Genomic DNA, 27,524 nt, shown 5'->3' with positions numbered 1-27,524 from the left:
AAAGAACCAACCTTTGCCAGAAAAAGGTAGGAGAGGATGAAAAGCCTTCAACGAAAGAAGTCCCATAAACTGATATGAAAATGCTTCACGGATGAAAGTGAAAATTTGAAAAATCAAAGAAACGAGACAAGGAAAGAGAGAGAAAGTATTTATAGGCACGTTAGGGGCATAATGGTAAAAGCGGGGCAGCCATTAATGAGAATGCACCGTTACCAAGGCCATCAATCCCTACGCACATCCCTAACGGACACGACGCTTGATTAAACGTAACTGTCAGAACCGAAAGGCCACGAAAAGCCACGTCGGTTTCAGATCATCACGTCGGTCCTCCTACAAGTCGACAACGATCCTGAGTAAAATACTCGAACCCAAAATCTTGAAAAGAAAATTGGGCTCGAGTAGGGGCACTATTCATACCCTGGCCCAATAATAAAAGCCCAGGATTAAGCAAAAGGTCTAAACCAAAGGGTTGGGACTCACCCAGTACCAATCTTCGTCTTATGAAGTCGGTACTCACCACGACTTGCTATAAAGAGGTCGGGTACGAGGGTTAGCTGGCAGATAAACACTCATTCAAAAGAGTAACTGCCCCAAGAATCTCTCTACCTACTTTACAGAGCCATATATTAACCTCCCTAAGATAAAGGGACGGTTAAACACCCTAAAAGGGTGGCACTACTCCAATGGTGGTTATTGGTTCGCCACTATAAATACGCTAACACCCCTCAGGTATCTCTAAGTTCCAATACATTCTAAACCTGCTGAATCCTTTGCTGACTTAGGCATCAGAGTGTCTTTGCAGGTACCACCCCTCATTCTTTCACACACACAAGTCGGACGGAGGTTCCTGAGTTGCAAATCCACTTGAAGCCTCCTTCTTCATACGTTTGGGCCAACCAACGCCATCCAGCCCATTAATCTCCGATTACCCACCGTAACAACTACTTTACACATAATTATATTTTAAAATTTTTATAATTATATTTATTTTAAAATGCTATGATCAAATAATCAATTTTAATCATTTTTAAATACTCTTTTGAATTTATATCACTTGAGATATTATCTGACAAAGAGTGGATTTTAACAGATATTTTTACTTTATGCTATTTAAATGATTCTTATTAAAAATAATTTATTCAATATATATGTATATATATACACACAATAAATATTTTAAAAAATTTTATTCTTACTATTGTAGATGTCATTAAAAACTGTATGTATTAGGAGAAGAAGAAAACAAGTAAATGTCAAAAAAATCACAAAAAATAAAGTTTTTATGCGATAACATAAAAAATTATTACAAATTCAAATTATAAAAAATTCTATCAAATTATACTTATCATAAAAATTTTATCAACTTATAAATTACTAACTTAATAATTATTACAAATTCAAAATTAAATTAAAGATTTCAGATCAAAGTACTACAACAACTTTTGTGTTATTTGATAGAGAAACAAAAAAATTATTGGATACAACTGTCTTAAATTTAATTACATTCTAAGACAGCAATAAAATTGAAGCATCATCTCAATTAAAAATTTATACAACTTTACACTTATATTTGAAGTCAAAGTAAATAATTTTAACTTTAAATAAAGCTCTTAACAATACTTTGTTATCAAGATATTTATCCCAACAAAAAGTACTAAAACTCAACCTTTGTTACAACAAATAAAACAGATAATATTACAAAAATATTATTTATTCTAAACATCATTTATATTGTTCATTTATATTCTTCATTGATTATAGAAATCAACTTCACCAACATTAATATGATATACCAATCAAAATATTAAGTAAAAAAAAAGTAAATAAATCCAAGATACATCTTTAGATAAAATATATATATACACAAAAATGGAATAAAAAAGATAATAAAAAGAAAAAATATGTCTTTACAAAAATATATGATAGAAAAAAATAATTCTAACAATAACCGAAAATAATAAAGAAGGACAAATACTACATAAAAAGACTAAGTTTGTTAATTAAAATAAATGCGAAAATAAAAATAACAAATAAAAATATAATTTTATACAATTTTAATATAAAATTTTTTGTATTATAAAATATTTTAAATAAAATATCAAATTTAATAATAGTTTATATGTATTTTAATTAATTTGTAAATAATATAATACTTATTAAAATATACTATATATTATCGATGAACAGGTCTCACTCTAATTGAAGAGAAATTTGAAAGTTTGGAACAAATAACAAATGTGTTATTTTAGTATCTAAAAGTAAAGTGTCTCTGAATATTAATTTCAGTTTAATGTTAAAAAAATATGAAATTTGAGAATTAGAAAGTGACGTCAATTTTTTAAAAAAATAAAGTGGATGATATTTTTGCAATGTAGGCATTAAAAGAACATTTCTTAAAACAAAAAATGCATTTGTTTGGCAGAACTTTTCCTTGTCCTTCTTATGATCAAGGTTTTGATAAAAACAGGTTGATTATTGAAAGAGAAATAACATTTGTATTATTTTTGTGAATATTTATTTTATCAATTATATTAAATATATATTAAAATTAGTCATTAAATTTAGTTATTAGTATAAAATACATATTATAATATAAATACTAGTTGAAAATAAATTGAATAATATATATTTATATACAAATATATTAATGTCTGATTTTGATATATAACTAGTATTTTTGTTATTTTATAATTTTTTTATAAAAAAACATACTTTATTTTCTCTTATTTCTTATTGATTACTTTCAGTCCATATAATATTCTTCTTTAAACTCTTAATTACAAGAAGGATAATATGCCATAATGAAAATCTGTAGACCGTTGTTACTTCAGTTGATACATGATCAAATTCTAATGTGTCCTTTTCATGTAGTTTTTCTTTTCTTTTCCTTTGTGTGTCTGTGTATCCAGCAGCTTTAGCTTAGTCAGTGAGTTCTATATTACGGTTCCTTAGATTCTGCTAATGCATGTGCATTGTTTGTACTAAAATGGGAGGAAGGAATAATCACACTAATATTCTAGCCGAAAAGTTCACAATCAGTAGTTAATCACACTAAGGCTGGGTTTGGTAAAGTTTTTACTTTTCGAAAGTAGCTTATGAAAGCTGTCTTTTAAAAGACAGCTTTTTAAAAGCTGCAACACTTGCGTTTGGTAAAATCAAATTAAAAATGACTTTTAACAAGTACAAGCACCACAATTATGTTTGGTAAAACAGCTTTTAAAAGTTGAAAAAATTATAATAAACATGTTTATAACGAAAAATAATTTCTTTTTTCAAATTCTTTAAAATTTCATATAATATTTTAAAATAAAATAATGTTAAAATAAAAATTCATAATAAACATAAATATAATAAATAAACTCTTTTATTTTTTAACTTTAGAAATATATGAGGATTTCAATGGCAATATAATAGTGAGAAATATGTGCAGAAAAATGAATAAAATTTGATAAGCACAAGTCAGCTTTAAAAATCTCCCTCCTACGTGCTTTCAAAAGCACCCCTAACTTTTAAAAGCCGCAAGCACAAGCACTTGGCTTTTTAATTTACCAAACGCAAGGTAGACTTCTTGAAAAAGCTTTACCAAACCCAGCCTAATATACTTACGACATTGAACAAACCCAGCAATATTTAGCTCTTCAGGTGTTAAGTCGTGTCTGTGTTTGCAGCATACATTTTTGTACTAGATTCTCCAACACTTTTAGATTAAAGTAACTTGCTTGACTCTACTTATGGCTTAACATGCAGGTTTTTGGCTGTGTTTCTTCTCGCCCAAATTCTTTTTCTCTTCAAAAATTGAGTTTTTTGGTGCAGCCGTTATGAAATGTATAAGAAATGACCTTTTTCAAATCTATTTAGACTGAAAGGAAAGTATATAAACAATGTATGAGTTAAGGAAGGCTACAATGCTAAACATAACCTTTTAACTAACAGCGTCCCTAAACTTTAAGGATAAATCACAAATGAGTTGTTGATACTGTATTAAAATATTTTATGACTGTGATTAAGAATCTAAATCTTAGTCCACAAGTTTCAAGTTCAGTAGCATCCAAGTGAAATGGCCACAGAATGGTCCTACAACCTCAGCATTCTGCATTTATGGCCTATTGGGCTAGGCATTTGAAACTGCCATTCAGATTTAGCATTCAGACTTAAACTTTTCCGTTAATAAGAATAATAGCTTGGAATTCCATTGTTGGTTGCCGCAACTACCCTATAAAGAGAACTTAGAAAGTGGAGCGGTTAAAAAGCTCAATCTAGCATTAATCTTGCAATAATTTCGTTTACATTTCATCGGACAATAAAGTAGTTGACGTATAAATATGACCACTAGACTAGACACAATAAGAACTAGCAATAAAGGACAAAATTCCAGTGTTGAGTCTCATCAAAATGAATAAATAAATTCAGTACCGCAAGGCCATAGCCATTTTCTAGGGATACACCTTTAATCGCAGTCCCAAATGAATGGAAACTGCAATTTAAAGAGAGGGCCCGGAGAGGACAAAGCCTTCCTAACAACCTCATTTACTAACGAATTATAGCTGTACACAGCACACAAGTGAGATACAAATTCTCAAGCTTAGAAGAGTAAGGCTCTAAGCATTTAGATACAAACATCCAAAAACAATTATGAGCATTCAAGAACAATCAGGCTGCTTATTCCATTCCTTACGCAGGCTTATCATCTTCTACTATTAAGTTAATATGATCTAGAAAAGAAGGTTACTGTAGAATGTTGCTTTCAGATTTTCAAAGCCAACTTTGTAGGTAAGGGTAGCTCAAACAGTATATAGCCTGATTTTACAGCAGAAGACTGGTTATGAGTTAGGACCCTGAATTTCTTTGAAGCTATTGATATTACAAATTTATAAATCCCTGACCCATGCAAGAGACAAGGAAAAATTCTTGTCACAGATATACATGTACCCGAAAAATCTTATACTTCTTTTAACAAAGGAAAATATCATTTCTAAAAATAAAGTTATAATGCAAAGGACCAACTTGATTTTGGTAGGGAAGCACCTCTGATGTAGATGTCTACTCAGAGTTAAACACCAATTTTTCAAGCCCAATCTTCCTCTCCTCTTTTCTTTGGTCAACTTTCTGGAGGGAAAGTTGGCTTCTTGTTAATGCGAAGCTTCAAACTTTCCTTTCCGAATCAATTGATCCAGATCTTTAGCTTGCAGGGCCTTGAATCAAGCAACACTTCCGTGATCCGAGGCATCATCATAGTAATAAGGAGTTAACTTGCCATCTTTCTTGGCAGGCTTCACTTGTTTCTCTGTTGCCACCTCTTGCAACATCTTCACCACCCTTCTCATGGAGGGCCGGTTGATCGGAAGAGGGCTGGTGCACATGAGGCCAATGTTGAAAACCTTGGAAATTTCGTCTTTGAAACAAGAATCAAGCCTCGAGTCAATTAAATGGTCCACCCCTTTCTGATCCAGGGTGGTGCACACCCACTTCACCAAGTCCTTCTCTCCGAATTCAGGATCCACCGGACGCCTCCCAGTAACCAACTCAAGTATCACGACACCAAAACTGTATATGTCGCTTTTCTCGTTCACTCTGAGAGTGTATGCATATTCTGCAGAACAAAACAATCAAAGGTCAGACTAGTCCAAACAAAGATATTAATAACACATGAAACAAAATATGATGCTTGCAAACAAAAATCAAAAGGAAAATATGCTACACAATCTGTACTTCCTTAGAGTTTAGATCATTAACTGTTCATATTTTATTACTATAGTAGTCTAGTAATTTAGAGAAATTATAACAACAAAAGTACACATGAAGTGCCATCAAAGGGCTGTTAGTTAAGCTAAGAGAGCAAGAACAGAACAAGATCTACAGAGAGCTCCATACTATTTATCAAATTACACTAACAACACGAAGCCTATGTGCTAAGCTAAGCACAAGTATTATCTACCACTAAACCCACAAATGCATCTTTAGAGTCAGAGAAATTATAGTCAACGCGAGCAAAAGTGAAATTTAATAACATGAAATTTCTACAAACCTGGCGCAATGTACCCACAAGACCCAGCTATGACAGACATGGATTTGGTTCCTCCTTTCCCTCCAGTTTCGACGGCCTTGGCCACTCCAAAATCCGCCACCCTGGCACCATAGTCCCCATCCAACAAGATATTGCTGGATTTCACATCTCTATGAACAATTGGTGGAACACAATCATGATGCAGATAAGAGAGGCCTTCAGCAGCGTCAACGGCAATCTTATACCTGGTTGGCCAATCCAACAACCCACCTTTGCTGCTATGCAACAAATCACCAAGACTACCATTGGGCATGTACTCATAAACCAGTAGCTTGCAATCCCTGGTTGTGCAGCAACACCACAGCTTAACAATGTTCTTGTGCCTGATCTTGCCCAAAGTCTCAACCTCCGCATCAAAAGCTTCGTCCTGCACCCGTCCACCACCACCTTTTTCCACATCTCCACTCTCTCCACCCTTCCCTGCCCCTCCCCATATCTTCTTCACCGCAACCGCTTCCCCGCTGCTAAGCACCACCTTGTAGACTCTCCCGGATGACCCACTTCCAATCACATTATCCTCATCAAGGCAATTCAAGATCTCATCTTCACCAAAACCCAGCTTATGAAACGACATCAAGGTCCACCTCGATTTATCAATGGACCTTCTGGCATCCTTGAAAGTCTTATACTTGAGGTAGAACCACACCACACCCACAAAGAACACCAAAGTGGCGACAATGAAGATAGTCCTGAGAAGCCAAACATAGCCCAAACTCTTGGCTTGGCCTCTTCCACTGCAGAGACCCTTCAAATCCCCACACAAACCGGGGTTCCCCAGAAAGCTATCCACATACACGTCCTTAGCCAACAGAGGAGGGAGCTCCCCGGAGAGACGATTGTAAGACAAATTCAGAATGTTCAGCTTCAAATTCTGCAATCCGTGAGGGACCATCCCGGAGAACTGGTTCTTGGAGAGATCAAGAGAATTCAAAACTGACAAGCTACCAATCTCATCTGGAATCTTCCCACCAATGCCATTGTTGGCCAAATTCAAAACGCTCAGCTTTTTCAAAGAATGAAGCCCTTTTGGAAGCTCCCCGGATAGTTTGTTGTTGTGAAGATCAAGGGTCCCAAGCTGCCCGAGATTCACAACAGTCTCTGGGATCGAACCGCTGAACATGTTATCGTTGCCAGAAAATTCCACGAGATTGTCCAACCACCCAACCTCGTCGGGGATCACTCCCTCGAACTTATTCTTCGAGAGAAATAGCAGCGAAAGGTTCCCGGCACCGGCAATGGTCTTCGCAATGGGGCCGGAGAACGAATTCTCCGCGAGTTCAAGAAGGTACACGTGGGGGAGACCCCACATCCCCGCCGGCACCTCGCCGGAGAACCGGTTGTTCCCCAGCCTCACCCGCGTCAGGCTCTGGCACGTTCCCAGACTCGCCGGAATCTCGCCGGAAAACAAATTATATATCACAAGAAGCTCCTCCAGTTCCCCGTGATCGCACAGCGTGGACGGAATCGGCCCCAAGAACTGGTTGCTGGAGACGTCGAGCCACCTGAGAGGAGAATGGCGCCCCAGATTCTCCGGCAACCTTCCGGTGAGACGGTTCCCGAAGATCCTGAGCTCGTAGAGGTTGGGCGAATTGGCAATGCTCGGCGGCAGCTGGCCCTCAAAGCGGTTCTCGTAGAGGTTGAGACTCTCCAAGGGCAACGCGCAGAGCTCCTCCGGTATGGTCCCCGTCAAGTGGTTCATGGAGGCGTCGAGAAGGCGTAGGGCGGTGAGGTTTCTCCAGCCACGAGGCAGGTCCCCGGAGAGCGAGTTGTTGTACAACTCAATCTGAGTCAAATGAGTCAAACGAGTGAGGGAAGTGGGGATGGAACCGTACAAATCGTTGAGCGCAAGGTCCAAGTCCCTGAGGTTCTTCAAGTTGCCAAGCGAGTCTGGAATGGTGCCAACGAGGTTGCACTGTGTGAGCCAGAGAACCTCGAGGTTGGTAAGGTTGCCGAGCGAGTCCGGGATCCGACCCGGGTAGAAGGGGTTGTAAGAGAGGTTGAGCATTTTGAGGGTGGTTAGGTTCCCCAATGAGGGAGGGATGGTGCCTTCTAGAAGGTTGTAAACGAGGGAGATGACCTCGAGTTTCTGGAAGGACCCGAAGGAGTCCGGAATGGGACCGGAGAAGTTGTTGCCGGTGAGGTCGAGGTAGCGGAGGTTGGGGAGGTGAGGGAGAGTGTGGGGGAGCGTGCCGGTGAGAAGGTTCTGGGAGAGGTCGAGGTGTTGGAGGTTGGAGCAGAGGGAGATGTCGAGGGGGAGGGTGGCGTTGATGGAGTTGTTGAAGAGGTTGATGGAGGAGAGGTTGGGGAGGCGGCAGAGGATATGGGCGGAGAATGGACCGGCGATGTTAGTGTCGGGGAGGGAGAGGGAAGTGACGGTGGTGTTGGTAGGGGGGTCGCAGAGGACGCCAAACCAGTTGCAAGGGGTGGCATGGCGGGGGTTCCAGTCGGCGAGGCGATTGTCGGGGTCGTCGAGGGTTAGCTTGAATTGTTGGAGGTAGAGGCCTTCTTGGTTGAGGCAGGTCACTGGGGAGAGGAGAATGCAGAGCATGCACACAAGCAGATGAAGCATTGTGGCTTCCTATGGAATCAACACTCTAGAGTCAAGAGTAAGTAATGAGTGTGTGCGCTCAATTTATTGAGAGAGACAAAGTGACTCAGCTAGGTTGCCACCCTTCTATTTTATTTCTTTTTTTATTTTAAATTTTTTAGTATTTGTCCGCTCCTCGTAACCAACTAACCAAGTATCTTTAAAATAGGACACTCCAGTGCATCAATTTGGCATTATCATGTCACTCCTTAAGAAAATAACAGTATGATTATGCTGCTAAACTTATAAAATGATTCTTTTTTGGGTTAAACATTCCTGACTTGGCCTAAACAAGTAAGGTTTAATTCCAACTCACAAAAGATAGTATACAAGTTAATTTTGAGTATATTTGGCGTTAATTAGTAAATGCATGACTACAAAAATATTATTTATATATTAAAATTAATTATTATATATTTATATATATATATATTATTTAATTTTTAATATATATTTTTATATTAATAATTAATTTTAATAGTGAATTTTAATGTTTTTTAAACAGGATTGACATAATTAATACGGCAAAATGTTACTAACTAGTAGCTACGGTTAACAACTAATGCGGTTTTGGATTGGTCAACAAAGGGTGCAGTATTGGTGTAACTGTGTAAGTGATATAATTACAACATGCATATTGTGATGATACGTAGAGGCTAAAATTTCCTCTATTTAGAACCTTACCTTTTTGCTAGCTTGTAACTTGTTTACTTTTAGATCTCAATCATTGGCCTCGGATTAATTACTAAGTGAATTTTACTGTATCTATAATTTAGTATTTAATTTTTGTTTAATTTATTTTGATGATAAATTTTAAATATTTAAAAATTAAAATAAATTATTAAAATAGTACTAAAAAATTTATATTGCTGACAAAAAAAATTACAAAAAATACTAATAATAAATAAATTTTTAGAATATTTAAAAATATGACAAAAAATTACATATTAAATATATATACTAAAAAAGACTTTAGACATATTTTTATACAAATTTTGTTATTATTATTAAAAAAATAAAAATTTTTCATTTTTAAAATTTAATAATTTTATGTCAAGTGAATTTCTTCTAGAAAATATTTTAATTATGAATGATCGTATAATTTAAAAAAATAAAAGGAAAAAGCTAGAGATCAAATTTTGCGCTTTTAAATTTTAATATGAAGGTATAGCTGGTGCTAGACGCTGATATGGGGAGAATGGGTGCTCGACATTGGGGTGGTGTCAGGAAAAATAGAACTCGGACCGTGCGACTGGAAAGACGCAACTCAGACAGTGTGAGTTTCTACTGTCAAAGCGGACCGTCCGATTTGTTGCTACCCCACCTACGTGTCGTTGGCCAGGTGCTCCATAGAGATGGTGTCTATTTAACACAACCAATCCCTCTATTGCATGCGTACCCAGAAATTTCACTTTCCCTTTCTTCTCCAGCCAACTTCGAAGCCTTCATCTTCTTCCTCCCTCAACCATTTCTGCTTCACCTGTTTGAACTCAAAAAAACCCAAATGTCAAAAAAATCAAAACCTAAAAATGTTGATCGTTCCAAACTTCACATTGTAAAAATTACTTTAAATTATGTTTTTATATACATGCAAAAACAGAACTTAACAAAAATAATATAAAAAATATTTATTATATAAATAAATAAATACAATAAAAAATACAAAAGAGAGTACTATAAATTTTATAATGTTAAACAAAAAAATATTCTATAATTTTCTTAATATTATCCGTACTCTTTAATTTAGTATTATTTTGAACTATAAATTTTCATTATTTATGCCTCTATTATTACTTATAATTAATTTGTTATTTATTTTATCCTTTTTTATAGAATCATAGTTTATATTATACAAAATTTTGATAATAAACGTAATATATAATAATTACAATTGCAAAATTTTATAAAGTAAAAATAAAAAATAAAATAAATTAATATAAAACAAAGATAGAATACATCAAAGAATAATACACTTTCAAAAGGACTATATCATCTATTCCTATCACTCACCGAAACAAAAACAAAAACTTTATCAGCAACTAATTTTTTTTCAACCCAACAATACAGACCCCACACCCTGAGAAAGAAGAAAAGAAGTTGAAGAAGATGAACAAACTTGGATCTAATTTCATTTAATGTGATCCACAACTAACCATGCGACTACTAGAACCTACTTCTCCAACGAACAAAACGGACCATCCGATTTGTTCCATGAGAAATCGCAGGATCCGATTTCCATGATGTGAGTTTCATCTCCTCCAAACAAAACGGACCATCCGATTTGCATATAAATTTTTTTTAACAAAAAACTCAAAAGGTCGGATTTTTCCACACCAACTCTGATAAAAAAGCTGTCCCACATAACGGTGTAAAACCCTCATCTTCCATAACCCTGTAAAGCACCTACACCCCTCCATAATCAGCCTCAAATTTTGTCCGAATTTTTATTGTACCTTCTAAATATTTATTTAAATATTATCACAAAATTTTATATTAAATGAATAAACTATTTGCTAAATACAAAATTTTTTGTCATTTACAAAAAATATTGTATTTATTTTTTATTTTTGTTGTATTCTAACATTGTTTAAGAATTATTTTATTGATAACATTTTTCAAAAATCTTTTTATCAACGTCTAAATTTTTCGAATACTAAATAAATAATTAACTCTTAAAATTATTTATTTTTATTTTTTTAAAATTAAATATTAATTTTTAATCTTTTAAATAAATTAGATCCAACCTTCATTGTAGGAATCACCTAATTAATATAGGAGTCGGACGGCCAATTCACATTGAATATCTTTCCATCTATTCTTCTTTTCAATTTTATATTAATTTTAATTTATTATTTTTATTTTATTAACTTTAAATATTTTAATTTTAAAAAATATAATTTTAAAATTTAAATATATGAAAAATTTTAAAATACATATTTTATTAAATTTTTATAAATAATAACTGATTGAAGAATAAATTTTGATAGATACCTAATCCCGGCGTGATATTTCGGATCCGGACAGTGTCATCACGTAGACTTTCAACAAAACGGCAAGGGGTCAATGTCTGAAAACGATATTCTTGGCTTTCTGTAATATTTTCTCTCTTGCAGGATGTGTGCCTTGCCTTTTCGTTTTTATTATTATTATTATTATTATTATTATTATTATTAAAGTGATGATTAGAAGTGTTAATTTATCATCTTAATTATTTTTATAATACTTAGATAGGTAAAAATTCAAATAGATATATTATTTTTAATATTATTATTATTAGTTACTTGCTTCTTTCTTTAATCCAAGTGTTTTTAATAAGTGTTTTTCTTATTTAAGATTTTGAGTTTCAAACAAAGTTGAAGGCCGGATTGCACTTCAAGTGTATATTCATCAACTTGAAGAGACTTTTTTCTTGTGCTCATCATTGAAATAGGGAAAATCTTTGAACTATAGTTATAGATACTATAGTGATGGATCAATAAATTTACTCCTTTTATTTATTACATGTGTGTAAAAAATAATAAAAGTGAAATTAGTATTTTATAATTTAACTAAGAGGTTAGATTCAAGTCTTAGAAATAGTAAAATATTTAGGGTCATGAGGTAGATGAAATCAGACTTAGACTTGATTTTAAATATATACTGGGTTTATTTTTTAGATTTTAAACCGTTTCTAAACCTAATAAAATTTAAATATTTTTAGGCCACAATTATATCGAATGAAAACCGGGTCTTTAAAAATTTAACAATAATTTATAAAAAAAATTATTATCAAAAAGTTGATATCCATATTTAAACTTGAATTTGTCCATAAATTTTAATTTGATGTTTCTTTGATCTATTTTCTAATTCAACAAATGTGATTAAAAATAAAACAATAAACTTATAATTAATATAACATAATATTGAAATTAATTTAAAACATATATATCTTTTTTGTTCCTTAGGATGCACATGAGTTGGGTGAATCCGGATTCGACTTGATCCGGATTCGGTCCGAAATAATGACCGAGTCTATTTTTTAGACCTTTACCCAACCCTAAACCTAGTAAAATCACACCAAATTAACCCCTAAAATGTTTGGGTCGAGCCATATATACCCCTAAAAATATTTTTGTTTAAATTACATATAATAAAATATATTTTAAAAAAGGTCTTGTAAAAAATGGCAAAAAAATCAATCACTAATTAGAAATACATCAGAAAATATTTTTGTAAAAAGTTAAAAACAAATGTTCCATTCGGAAAATAAATGTAAAAAACTAGCATATATAATTTGTCGACGATCAGATTTATTATTATTATTATTTAAAATTTAATCTTATTTCGCTATTCGTATGGTTCATAACCGTTATGATATATATTGACTCCATCACATGACTATAGTTGGACTCAGATTGACAATAGATGGGAAATTGGGAATGTGTGACTAAAGCTAATTTGAAATTTCCGGTGTAGGTATAATACAGAATATCATGTAATGTGGAAAATATCATGCATGTGAGATGTATGAAGGTATAGACTACTATACAAAGAGTATAAAACAATGTAAAAAGATACATAAAATGATCATGCTAGGACTTAGAAAATAAACGTGTGTGTAGCTGTTGAGAGTTGAGAGCCCTTTAGCCTTGTATAAATAGGAATAGAGCTTTTATCCCTAATAGTATAGCTTAATTATTAATAATAAATATTTAATTAAAAAAATATTATCAATATATTAAAATTAATCACTAAAAATTATTAATTATATATTTGTGTATAAAATATATATGTTATTTAATTTATTTTAATCTATACATAATATATTTGATATTTAATAGTTCATAAAATTGTACAATTATATATATATATATATATATATATATATATATATATATATTAATAAAAATAAAAGTGGCAGAATGCGCATGCATGTATGGACTATATAGTGAATAATTCATGAAACTATTACCCCGCATAGCAAACATAAATTCAATGAAATATGTTATTAATGAATAAACTTTCAAGTAATTAAATTCAATTATACTAGGTATATATAAAACTCAGTTATTAGTATAAAATATTATATTAAAATATAAAATATATATTAAAAATTAATTAAATTAAACAAATTATGTATTTATATATAAATATATTATAATTAATTTTAGTGGCTGATTTTAGTGTGCAAATAATATTTTTATTACATTTATTATATTCAATGCATGTATTGAGTATGCAGTGATAAACGACAACAAACTTAATGAATGTGTGTTGACATGTAGTAATAAATATAACTTATAATAATAACGACCACAAGTTATTAAATATGTATATATATATATATATATATATATATATATATATATATATATATATAAAATTCATTTTTTAATTTCTTTCAAACTATAATTAAACTGTTAACATATCTTTAACCTGTCTTGATTCATTAAAAAGTTATCCAAAACCATCGGTTAACAAAAATTTATTCTATTTTTGTCCAATAATCTCAATGAATAATTGTTAATTAACTTTTGAAATATGAAAACTAACTCATCAGGACCGGATAATAGTATGGTTTTTTTTTTTTTGTTTACATGATTTAGTTACATTAATATTATATTTACTCGCCACTTCTTTAATTAGTAATGAGATCACATGTTGAAAAAAAAAAGTATATTTGTTTTTACTGTAATGTTTTGTGTATAATTTTTCCACATCAAATAGTGTTTAACATAGAATCAATAGCAAGTCAATACATCTATAACAGATAAGTGTGCCAAACATTTCTCAAAAAACAAAGAACAACACATTGATTTGAGTTAATGGGTTGTTCAATTGCAAATATGATAAATGCTATCCACCAGTTTATTTACACAATGTTCGACATGGCTCCAAACACAAGTTTATTTTTAAAGTTAATCATTGACTTGTTCAATATGTTGTTAGTAGGAGCAGTATTAAAGGCAGCAACAACCTTGATACTCAATATTGTCTTGGCATTCTAAATTGAGATCTTGTGTTTCGTTTATTTCTTAAAACAAATGAGAGAAGAAAGTACTTGTTGGGATTATAATAGAAGATCAATAAAAGGGTATACTTAATTAATTAACTATTATTAATTAGTTGTATCAGATAGAGATTCCTGATATTAATGATCAACTTTTTGAAGGTACTTGGTCAAGTTGGGTAGATTGAGGGGACAAATTTTCGCCATTGTTACAGAATATAATGCATGCCATACTGACGAGGAAAGCGTGTACCAAATTTACAGACTGTGATGATATAGTAGCAATGCACTAAACTAATGCAAGTGTGATGATCTTCAACAGCTGAAGCTACTGTTTTCAATGTAGAATTACTTCAGTTGGTAAGAGTTTACATATGGTTCCACCTATTTCGTTCTGAATCAGAATATCTACTTATTAATTTGGTTGTTGTTACATAGATAGGCCAAAGTTAAAATTCGAATTCAGGGACACTGCAGAGGTTGGTGCAACATATTTATAATGTTATAATAAATTGCCTCGTGACTTCCATTTATTAATACACTGTCACTGCCTTCTTCGTGGGACATCTAACATTCAACATTTAAATTCAGCACCAACTTTTTTTCATGTAAATAATACTACTAATTAATGTATTGTAAATAGTAATACATGCTGTGTAGTCCTTTAATTAGTCTAAGATGCATTTTTTTTTAATGTCTCGCTCTGAGATGAATCTAAGAACAGCGATTTATCATGTCTTTAATTTAATTGCTTGTTTCTTGTTTGTTATGTGTTCTAAATGCTCCATCGTACATATAATAAAACCGAAATACACCTACCCTGGAATCTGGGTCTTTGAAGAAGCTATTCTAATATAAAGGATTTAAGTAAGGATAATAATAACCAAGGAGATAAGGTAGCTAGATTATAATTCTTGAATTTAAGGTATAGCATAATTCTCATCATTTTCTCCACCAAATTTTCCAAATGGGTTGTTGCTACATAACTATGAGAGATCATACGCATCCTTATAATCAAGTTGGTCCCACCTTAGTAATGTGGCGTAACTACAGAATATTGCTCATAAATTGTGTCATTAATAACAAATTTGCTCGAGTTACCCACCTATTCACACATTCTGGAAATCTTTTTTTTTTTTTTCAAAAATCAATATTCGAATAATTACTAATTAACTTTTCGTATATTATTCTGGAAAAATTTTTTTTTTCAAGAGAGTGTTACGTAGTTGAAAAGCTTAAGGTAACAAAGAGTGTTCATGGACATAACATATATCCATAGATCAATCATGTCATGCATGTTACTTCCTGCATTGATATAGAATGATGCTACGTAGGTAGCGGTGAAATAGGCTTTAAGGTAGATTAAATTAAAGATCAAATGTTACGTTACATATATAGGTGTATTTGTTAGGAGCTTAGCTTATTGGCTGCGTTGGGTGCAGCATGAACAGTGAAGTTTGTCTCCAAACAGCAGCACTAGTTCTTCATGTAAATTAGTAGCCTCACCTGAGAAGAAGCATCACAATCACCCCAGCCTAGCTACTTTAATTTAGGACTTGAAGCGTTGGCTATAATTTTGCGTACAAGCTTAAGTTAAAATTGTTTGTTTAAATTTTAACCTTTATAGAAAATGCATGCTTGTGGCCAAGAGACATAAAAACAGAACTTTGCAGTAGTTGACACAACATGATAATAATTATTTTTCTTACAAGCTTGGAGTCAGAGTCAAACTAACACCGGCTCCAGTTTAGCTGTGCAAAGTTGGAAAATCGACCATTCATTCTCAATATAATTCATCATTGGTTTTGGGTATTAACAGTAGCCTAATTTTTTGTGGATATTGAAAAAAAAATAGAGTGTAACACTTAACTAATAATTTTTTTAGTATTTTTTTAAATTTTGGAAGCGAGACAATACATTTCTCGCATTTTTAAAATATGCAGATACCTCCACATATTTTATATCTAGAAGTGTATTGTTCTGTCTCTAAAATTTTAAAAATATCATAAAATATCAATAACGGAATGTTACAGTAAAGTTTCATTAATATTTACAAAAAATATATATATACCTTGCATATACGTGTTACTCTCAAATATTCTAAGCTTTTTCAGCGTTCTCAATCATTTATCATATATTATTATTTATTATGATGAATGCTATGATACTTAGGTAGTGTCTAACTTTTAAAACAAATTAAAAATTAACATTTGATTTAAAAAATATAAAAATAAATCATTTTTAAAAAATTAAAATTTACTACAAAAATAAATTAGACAAAATTTAAACAACAATCCATATGCATCATATAATTGGTTATTTACCACTATTGTAATTATTACTTTGTTTGCCACGCTGTACTTGTTAAGCCATATTTATATATAGAAATATATAGTTTACATTTTATATTATCAAAAATACAAAATGAAATATAATTTTGTGGTTAAAAGTTATTATTATGAGAATTGAGATAGAATAAATAACTATTTTGATATCTAATTTCACTTTCCAATTTAAAAAAGGAGTAATAGAAAAATAATAAGCTAAGGGGCAAGTGGGCAAGTAATTTGGCACATTTGTATATTGATTTTGGAAAAATATAGTTACATGACAATTTCCCTTTCGAAACGCACTTGTACACATTATGTTGTTGCGTTGTTCGAAATTTGTAGGGCACTTAACCTTTAACAATTGTCAGCACAGTCACATAGGGTTCGTTATCAGTCCTTCTCCTTCAGATTAAAATTGATAGCGACCTTCATTGTATGTGAACCTAACACCATCAATTCTTTTGCAATTCCAATTCCATTGATCAATCACACTACAACAGTGAAACTTTACGATCAATTCCAAGAATTTTTTGGAACTTGGAACCTGTAAATTAAATACATATAGTACGTAGTACGTAGTGTTGCTTAATTAGTTAAATTTTGTGTATTTTAATTTACCACTATTTTTTTATATTAACTGAATTTCCAGAGAAAAAGACAGACATATATTAAAAGAAGTGTTAAGTTAAGACTTAATTAGGAGTAATCAATTTTGATTGTTTTGCCATTTTTAGAGGTACTATTTGGTAACATGTGATAACGTAACGGTGATTAAAACAGTAAATCCTCGTGATCCGTTTTACTTAGAAAAGGACCTGCACTAGTGATGCATGTCATATAGAATGGAAACGGTGTCGTACCTTTCCAAAAGTGGTTTTGCATAGGCAAATAAATAAAAAGAAAAGCTAGCTAGGTTAGTTGACTCGCTACTACTAGTGCGTGACATGACCAACTCCATAATTCAGTTCAGAAAGTTTACTTTTGGTGAATTAAAAAAGACTATCAACTCATGCTGCAATAGAGAATAGTTAATCATCCTCATCCCAAAAGAAAAAATTAAAGAAGCTAAGAAAAGCAAAGCAAAGGAAAAGTTCTTCTTTGGTGTTTGTAATAATTAACATTGCCTTTATTACACAACACAAAATATATGTTTAAGTGTAGATATAGTACTTAATTAACTAGTTATATATGTCGATTTGTCCAGATGTTGCGAATAACATTATTTTCACGCCTTTATTATGAGCATGTTTGGTGTTATTTTTGAAAAAGATTTTTTTTTAAATTATATTTTTTTAAAAGATTTTTTATCAAATAAAAATAATTTTATGTTTAGATATCTCATGTAAAAATATTTTTTTATCTATCAATTATATTTGAGTAAAATAAGATAAAAATACTTTTTTTATTCATTTATTATGTGAAAAATATTTTTTTAAGAAAAAAAGATATTTTAAAAAAAGATGTAAATTGTAAATTCTCAAAAAAGATATTTTTAATTTTTTTGGTATTCTTGTTTTTACTATTAAAAATTTGTCAAATACCCTATCAAATAAAAAAAATATTTTTTAATAAAAAAATATTTTTTTATCAATTTAACAACATCCAAACAAACATTATAACTTTTTCAGCAAAATATTTGGTAATGAACTAATAATCATCTAAATTAGCTAGGTTTCATCTCCTAAGAGCACGTTTAGGAACTACTAGACTAAGTAAAAGTTTATTATATTTAAATTGTAATAATTTTACTAATTTGACATCAAATATTAAATAATAAAACAACTTTTCTATATTTATTTATGTAACTATACCACTTTTCAATTAAAATATCTAAATATAAAATCAATTGTTTTTAAAAAAATAATTATATAAAAAAATTATTAATTAACTTTTTTAACATTCTCATAAAATTACACATCCTAAGTAGTTGTGACAACTTGTGGTCCAAACTTCAGAAACCAATAGACAATCTACATCATTTTCTTGAATGATGACTTAAAATCTGCTTCATGTTCAAGTTACAATAGAATAAAGGATATAATAGCACTTTTCACACTGTTTTTTTCCTTTTTCATATATATAGTACGTGGTCCATGCAGCTAGCAGAGAAACCCAACAACTAAAACATTACTTCCCTGATTTCAAGATGATAAAATCCCTTCACATATCTCAAATAATTAACCCAAAAAAAAAATTATTGTTACTAGAAATTTTAGTGCAAGGACTTTTTATTAAAGTATCCATAGTAGTAAGCATCATCTCCATGCTTCGGTATAAATATCCGAACCTATATGGTAGAGCCACTAGAAATTAAAATAAAGATATGTGTGGGGCAAAAAAGAAAGAACTTAAAGCTTTTACAAAATTTGAGGGGAGAGATATGAATGAATGACCCTAGCTAGTTAGTCCATTATTGATTAATAATTTAATATAGTAATTAAGCTACATGAACATATATAGATGTTTAAATTAAAATGCTAGTACTCTTATAAAGGTAATGGTGGATCCAACCCATTTGGATCTGTTCCAAACCACACACATTATTGTCGACTCACACTTTAAAAGCTTTTCTCTGTCTATATTATATTGTGTGGAAAAAGGGTTCTTCTTTAATTTGCAGACATTATGACTAGTTGATTAAAAAAAAAAAAGATTTCCTACGGCAGCTTGTTCTTTCTTTTTTTCTTGTACAAAACCTCTTGCTTCCTGGTTCCTACTATTGTGAATGATTAGCCAAATTAAGGAGATCGATTTGGATAGGATCTCGGTGCATGTTTGTTCCTTTAATCTCTATAGTTTAAAAATAACATTATAACATCTAGAGCTCATTGTAGTTTAGACAAGAGCCAAATATATATAAAAGATTCGATTTACTATATGTATTACTAATATAAATTAGTTGATATTTTTATATTCACAGTACATAAGGATTCATTAGTGTAGTAGTAAATTTAAACTTTTATTAACAATAATGTATATATATATTTGTTTGGGTGTGATTAAGTTATTAAAAAAAATTTAATAAAAAATATGTTTTTAGTATATTTAATAAAATTTTAATAATAAAAATAAAAATATTAAAAAAATAAAAAATATTTTTTATAAGTTATTATTTATATTCATTTTAAAAAAATTTTTTACTTAAAAAATATATTTTTATATTATTATATTCAAACATAATTATTAAATAAAAAATATTTTTATGTGAGATTTTTAAACATAAAATTAGATCATGTGAGTGCATGACCCTCAGCCATTGGCTTTTAAAGTATAGATCATGATTCATGGTAATTAAGGCATGCACATATTCTAGAAAATATAAGTTCGGCTAGTCTGGGGCCTAAAGCAAAAGGCTAGATAAAAAAAGATTAAGCTTGCACATACAGTCATACACCAACTCTTCATCATCATTGCTTAGGTTCTTTTTCAATTCATGATTAATGATTATTCCTTCACATATCAAGCACCAATCGATTAGCGGCGATTTTATATTTAACATTGACAAGTCTAGAACGAAGCACGAAGTTTCAATTAATCATGCAAAGAATTCTTTGCTACGCGTTTGGATGCCTTTTTTATTATCACCGCTGAAGGAAGCCAGGGGAAGACTATATGATTAGTGATTCAATTAGGCAGCTAATTTTGTGCGTAAATTCTAAGTTTTGTCTCTGACTCTCTTAGTCTCTTATCCATGTAACAAAAAAGTTACCATTTTCTAACAATCATTGAGAAATCAAGTCTCGCTAAGATGAAGATGGTGATGATGTTACTTGTTGATGATATATATATTTTGATGTAAAATCATCAAAGATAGATATGAGGATTATTTGGCGTTTCTTGATCCGATTCATCCCTTTGCCCAACTAGGGGCGGCAATGCCATTCGCTTTCTTAGACTCATAATTCAAGTGATCTATGTATGCCCAAAAATAACAAAAAACAATAAATATATAAATTATTTATTATTGCGCTAATAAAAAAATAAAAAAAATCTGGAGTAGCTTAATGGTCACAACTCACAACCAAACCCTTCACCACTTATCGTTCTTATTAATCGGAAATTAAAGTTAGAAAATTAAAGGAGAATAGATTTTTAAAATTTTTTTTATTTGAAAGAATAAAGTGTGATTTTTAATTTTTTTAATATTTTTTTTATATTTTTTAGTTTTATCTATAAAATATATAATAAAAAATTATACATGATCCTTTTAAGTAAAACAAAAAAATTGAGAGAATTCATCCCAAAAAATACTTGATAAATCCAAATTACCATTCAAAATAAACTTTTCAATGATAAAATGAGTGATATATTGGCCAAACCATAGACACATAAATACAATTAAAAAAGGATGAAAAAGAAAATGATTTGACCGATTAACTATTTCTCCGTAGAAAACAATGGCAATGGAGGGGCGTGGGAGTGAGAGTGTGAGAAGGTGTTAAAAAGGTAGGTAATTAGGGACAAAACTAGCATTAGAAGATTGAACAAGAGAGACAAGAGCCAAAGATGGAGATGCAAGTGATTGATGGATGGATAGGCTATGTATATAGCTACTTAACTAGGTTCATGCGCATGCATGTGTTTTGTTGCTTGTAATTTCCAATCATCCATCATGTCCAACCATCAGTCATACACATGCAAATGCAATTGGGTGGTAGATAGAAAGAGAGCCATGGCTTCCACTCTAGACCACTACAATACAAACCCATGTTGTTTTGAATTTGAATTTGGGTTGGGGTCATATAATGATATAGATGAAGGTTTAATCAAAGAACTTATCCTCGCTGGAGTGAAGTAGTTCCACTTAAATTGAACAGAAAGTAATACGTACGTATTTGAAACAAACAAAACAAGGGCATGAAAAATAGTATTCTTAAAAAAAAAAAAAAACAACTTTCTTAGGTCTTTTCTTTTTGTCGTTTCAATCGATATGAGTGGTAGGGTCTTCATCACTTTTGGAGATAGGAGAGGACTTAGGGAAGAAATTTTGGTGCTTGTAGGCCCCTCTTACAAAAAAAAAAATAAAAATAATAAAAGACAAAAAAAAAAAAACAAAGGGAGAAATGGAGAATGATGTTCCCATCTCTATTGTATGGACAACACTATATATATGACATACTAATACAGTATAACTTTGAAGGATAAAAGAGTAAATCATATTTAAATAATTATTAAATCACGTTAGTGAATGATGTAATTTTTTTATAAATAACGGGATCGAAACGCCAGAGAAAAATTCTAGATAGAGTACACAGTTACTATTATAAAAAATATAGTTCCAACTGATCAATGAAAAAACTAAGAAAAATATAGAGAGATAAAAAAAATGTGACAATTATATTGTAAATCATGTTCATGAGATGCCAATTTATCCACGCAAGAATTTGCTTATCTAAACCCATCCTGAGGACTCCAGATCCCTAATTTACTGCAATGCACGGTTGAATGATTAAGACTAATTAAAAGACTTAAGGAATAAAAATTAATTAAATCTTGAAGATACATAGTCGTCATAGTTACTTAATCAATGTTAATAAATGATGTAATGTATGTATTAAATTAAGATATTGTTATGAATAATGATTAAGAGATTTAATTTACCTTTCTAATTATTTTTTTTATACTTAAATAAGTAAAAATATTCATTTCCCTCTCCCTAGGATCTCCATGTTTGTGATAATCACCAAACACTTCGCTTACCTTTTGAAAAATCATATAGAAATTAAAGAGTTTATTTGTCACAACACTAATATGCATTGAAAAGTTGACCTTTTTGAAATAGAAAATATTAGGTAAACAATGATCATCTTGAACAACATGAATAAACTACCAATCAAATAAAAATACATTACATCTTAATTTAATGCTACTAATTAAATTTAAGATTAATTTATTCTTTTAACTCTATTAATTTACATTGTTTACACATTGTTCAAAAATATTGTTAGTTATTTATACTTTTCCTTTTGGAATATGTATTTCAATTGGAATTAAAGAAGGCCATGAGATTATTATGAGGGCATGAGATTAAAGGGTACGTTGTCCTTAAAAAATACAAAGAATAAATCTTTTTTTGTCGTATAAATTAAAAAGAAAAGGTTGATATGATTATTATGAGGCATCGATACTCTGTTCATGCTATGTTGGTGCACACTATGTAACATTATCATGCATATACCATCAATATGGGTTTCCCTACCGGCACCAATCCTCAAATTGAGGGAAAAAGAGATCACAAACAGGAATTAGAAGTGAACAAAAAGGTTCATGATGTCAATTATTAAAGAGGGGAAAAAAGATTTTCTCCTTCATGATTCTCAAGGGCGTTATTGCTCAATCAACATGCTTGTTTGAGCCTCTAATGTAAAAGGCTGACTACACTTTTTAACGGTCCATGCAACCCATCATCACTATACTACTTCACTTACACCACCTCCTCTCTCTAATTTCTCTCTCCCTCGATTTCTAGTTATTAAATTAAATAATTAAAGTTGAAAGTTGGAATGTCAATTATTAGGTGAAATTAGTTAGAACTTATAAGAGTGGTTAGTCCTATGGTTTACTAACATGTGTTCATTGTTGAATGTTGTAATCACCCATGCATAGACTAGAAGCAAAAGGTTCACCATAAGGGTCCACTTGGTTATTGAGTCCAGTAACTATTAAATTATCAACAATGCTAGGAACCAACTCTATATAAGCCAAGAATTAGCCAACTGATAAACCAGAGGCACCGGTGACTTTAACCAGATGTTGCTACTGATAGGCACACGGATGTTTCTTTTTCTTGTAAATTGGATGTTTTTGGATATGATTTCTATGCTTCATGTGTTACGCATTAATAAAACATAATTAATTATATAGAACCAACTAATGACTGATCAAAGCATCTGTTCTGTAATTCTCTCCTAACACTAGCGTATCTTCCCTCATGTTTTGAACGTGGTCAACAATAATTTAAAAAATAAATTAAATTATAAATTAATAAAACTAATTATAATTAATTATGTTGTTCTATTCTTGGCTGATTATTAATTGGTTCCATATACTTTTCTTTAAATTATTAATCTTAGCTTGAAGGCATGATTCTGAAGTAGTAATTAAGGATATACATTATATACTAATCATGACAATTCTTGATGATATGCTATCCATCAACACATACAGTCATAAACATTTTTGTCCTGAAATGTGAATAAGACAATAATGGCATATTAAAAGAAATCAATGATTTTAATTACTGCGACACTCTTACCTCAGAAGCAAAGTGTTAATTACTAATCGTTACAGGGGAGCATCCTCATTCCCCGTGGCATAGGATGTTACTATGTGGGGTGAGAAAGAAAAACAGCTATCATCACTATATTATGTGTTTTCCACCCAAAGATAAAGAAAAGAAGTGCGCGCTATGAAATCAATATAGAATATAGAATTGGATGAACTAATCAATGTCCAGAATTATCCATCAATCCAAAATAAAAATATATATGTATGTAATATATTGAGCTACCTAACCCCATGGACCAGATTCTGTACTCTAGATGAGAGTTGCTATTCCTCAAGATTCCTTTCAAGAGTAGGATAACAAGGAAATCAATTACTCCATTTTTTTTATATTTTATTTTAACTACTCATATACTTGACAATAAATTTAGCAGTCAACGCCTTATTATTAACTTTATCCAGCACAGAAAGAAAACATTAAAACAGTATTCCCCGTTCTGTAATAATCAATGGTGTCACGAGTATTTATTAGTCTTTCTCTCATAAATAAGTTTCATGATTCATACGATAGTTCCTATCCAAAAGTTTTATATATACTATAGCATGCGTATAGCAAATTAGCAATATACAATTCCGTAAAAAAAAAGTGTCTATTTCTTAATATGACACACATATATTATTATAATTTTATCTTTTCTTTCTCTGATTGATTGAACTAATTAAGGGGAAATTCACTACATTAAAATGCTACTTTCAAAAGTAGTTTAACTTTTATCCTGGAATTCACGTAAAGAGAGAAAAAGAAATCAATCTTGGATGCATGTATAGCCTACTTTCTATGTCTTATAGGATTATAGCTTAATTATTTTATTGGTAGACCTAGAGATTCTGCTATTGCGGTGTAATTTGTTTATACTATTCCTATTTTATTGTGTATAAGAAATTAATTTAATTAATTAATTAATTTGTTTTATTGTATTTTTTAAATTTTATTTTCTGAAGGGTTTAAAATTTAAAATAAAAATATTTTTAAAAACATACATTACTGATATTAACTAAAAAATTGCTCTCTAATTAAATTTATTATTTTATTACAATTACAAGGCAGCAGACCCTGATCCCCATGATAAAACTAGATGCGTGAGTGCGTGACCATCTTCACAACTAAAGAAAGGTACAAAATTTGTATGAAAAAGTTAGTGTAAAGTAGTTTGCTTCCATTCTTCTGTATTGTTTGGTTTCGAGTAAAATAGGCGTAGCTCTGTACGTATGACAAGTAGTGCCGTGTTATTTATAATCAAACTCAAGATTTCAAATTACATAAACTACTATTAATTTCTAGTAGATTAGCATCTAAGTGTATCCAGCAACAACATTATGCAGCTCATTGCATTATTCATAAGGTGAAGAGCTGAATATCCAGTTTAGTGAAATAACGTGAAAGAAATAAATAATTTTTTCAAAAAACAATAAGGATTGGTTGATTCGAATTAACAATTAACGAACTAATTAAAATCTAGCTAGCAGGCATTCCTTACATACATATGGTGCGTGCTATTTAATTTTCTGGAAAATAATATTTTAGTCTATGTGTTACTACTTACTACCATTTTTGTCGCTTTCTAAATTCATTGCCACCTAGATCTGCCATACAGTCGTAATACTATTGAGTAGCCACTACCACCACCAGCACTGTCAATTCTTGATGCCACGTTACTATTGTTCACTATCATCATTTCTAACATCGCCACCGTACTATTATATTAGCTGCGTTTGTTTAAGAAAAAAGTACATGGAAGTAATTCTAAATCAGTTAAAAATGAAATAATTTAATTAATTATAAATATAGTAATTAATTTTATTTATTTATATTTTAAAATATTAGTTATTAAATATTTTACCACATTTAAATTAGGAGAAGATACGTTTAGTATTATTACAATGTGAATCATGGAAATTAATTTTTATTTTTTTACTCTCCTTCTCTTTTTAAATGTCTAAAACATGATAAATCAAAAAACATATTTAAAATCATCCAATTTACAAAGAAAAGAAACATCCTAATGTCACATCATCCACGTAGAGGTTTTGGATTCACCCAGAAACATTTGACTGATTTTTTACTTGAACCGATTAGTGTAGTTACTCTCTAAAAACTACCTTGCCAGCTTAGCAGGAATTAGTTACAGCTGTTAGATTCTCAACTAGTTTGCTGTTACACTCTCACACACTCTACACCTCACTCAGTTTGTATAAATAACTAGCTCACACTGACTCTAGATTAATTCTTTCAATTCTGTTTTAATGCAACTCCTTTCTTCTACTCTTGTTTCTTTTGCTCTGTGATTCTCACTCAACCGTAAGCTACTGATACCTAACATGGTATCAGAGCTTTGTGGTTCAAGATCCATAGAACACTCAACATCTTCCACTTCACAAAACCAAGGAAATCAAGCTTCAAGACTTCAATCAACAACAATGGCGTCTATTGCTAATTTTTCAGCAACAATCAAGATGGATGAAGATAACTACAAAGCCTGGAAGCGTCAAGCATTAGCGTGCATCAAAGCAAACAGACTTCAGTGCCATGTGACTTCTCTATCGATTCCAAGAAAATTCAACTCCGATCAAGACAGAATTGAAGGAAAGATATCACAAAAATTTGAAGAGTGGGAACAACGTGATGAATGCTTAGTTGCTTGGATGCTCTCTGCTATGAATGAAACCTTTGTAAACAAAGTTGTGGAATACGAATATGCACATGAAATCTGGACAGCACTGGATGAATACTTCACAGCCAGGCTCAGATCTAAGATCAGGATGCTAAAGGCTCAGCTCAAGATGATCAAGAAATAAGGTACACCTGCAATCGAGTATATTTTCAAGGTCAATAAAGTAACCAACTCCCTAACTGCTCTCGGCACTCCACTGTCAAAAGAAGAACACATTGAAGCTGCTCTACAAGGTTTGGATGAAGAATTTAGTGCTTTCATTACCATGGTTAACTCTAGATTAGATCACATGACAATTAGTGAATTTGAGTCACAACTGCTCGCTCAAGAAGAAGTAAATGAAAGATTCTGAAAACCTGATCTAACGATGATCCAAGCTAATCTTGCTAACAAAGACCAAGGGGCAAGCAAAGCTAAAGGTGATTATTCAACAGAAGAGTCTTATGAAAACTATAGAAGCTATGGCAGAGGGCAATCCGACAGAAGAGGAAGAGGAAGAAGCTTTAGAGGGGGCAGGTCATGGTGGCAAGAAAATCGACCTCAGTGTCAACTGTGTAGCAGGGTTGGACATACAGTTTGGGAATGCTTCCACAGGTTC

At 31.2% G+C, this 27,524-nt stretch overlaps 1 protein-coding gene across 1 annotated transcript; it reads right to left on the bottom strand.

Moving 5' to 3' along the window:
* Positions 1-4,801: 4,801 nt before the first annotated feature.
* LOC112791511 (receptor-like protein kinase HSL1) lies at positions 4,802-8,787 on the bottom strand. Its single transcript, XM_025834373.3, has 2 exons — positions 6,026-8,787; positions 4,802-5,590 (listed from the first exon to the last, which is right to left on the bottom strand). The coding sequence occupies exons 1-2, from the start codon at positions 8,631-8,633 to the stop codon at positions 5,199-5,201; spliced, it is 3,000 nt and encodes a 999-aa protein (XP_025690158.1). The 5' UTR covers positions 8,634-8,787; the 3' UTR covers positions 4,802-5,198.
* Between the last annotated feature and the right edge of the window lie 18,737 nt (positions 8,788-27,524).

The sequence above is a fragment of the Arachis hypogaea genome, chromosome 3 (assembly GCF_003086295.3).
Source record: "Arachis hypogaea cultivar Tifrunner chromosome 3, arahy.Tifrunner.gnm2.J5K5, whole genome shotgun sequence".
NCBI classification, from domain to species: domain Eukaryota; kingdom Viridiplantae; phylum Streptophyta; class Magnoliopsida; order Fabales; family Fabaceae; genus Arachis; species Arachis hypogaea.
The sequence above is the reverse complement of the archived record's forward strand: the minus strand, read 5'-3'. Positions and strand labels throughout refer to the sequence as shown.

Coding starts and splice junctions, on each gene's coding strand:
- LOC112791511 (XM_025834373.3), bottom strand. CDS start 8,633: ATGCTTCATCTGCTTGTGTGCATGCTCTGCATTCTCCTCTCCCCAGTG. Junction 5,591..6,025: donor TTGTGGGTACATTGCGCCAG/GTTTGTAGAAAT, acceptor TTTGTTCTGCAG/AATATGCATACACTCTCAGA.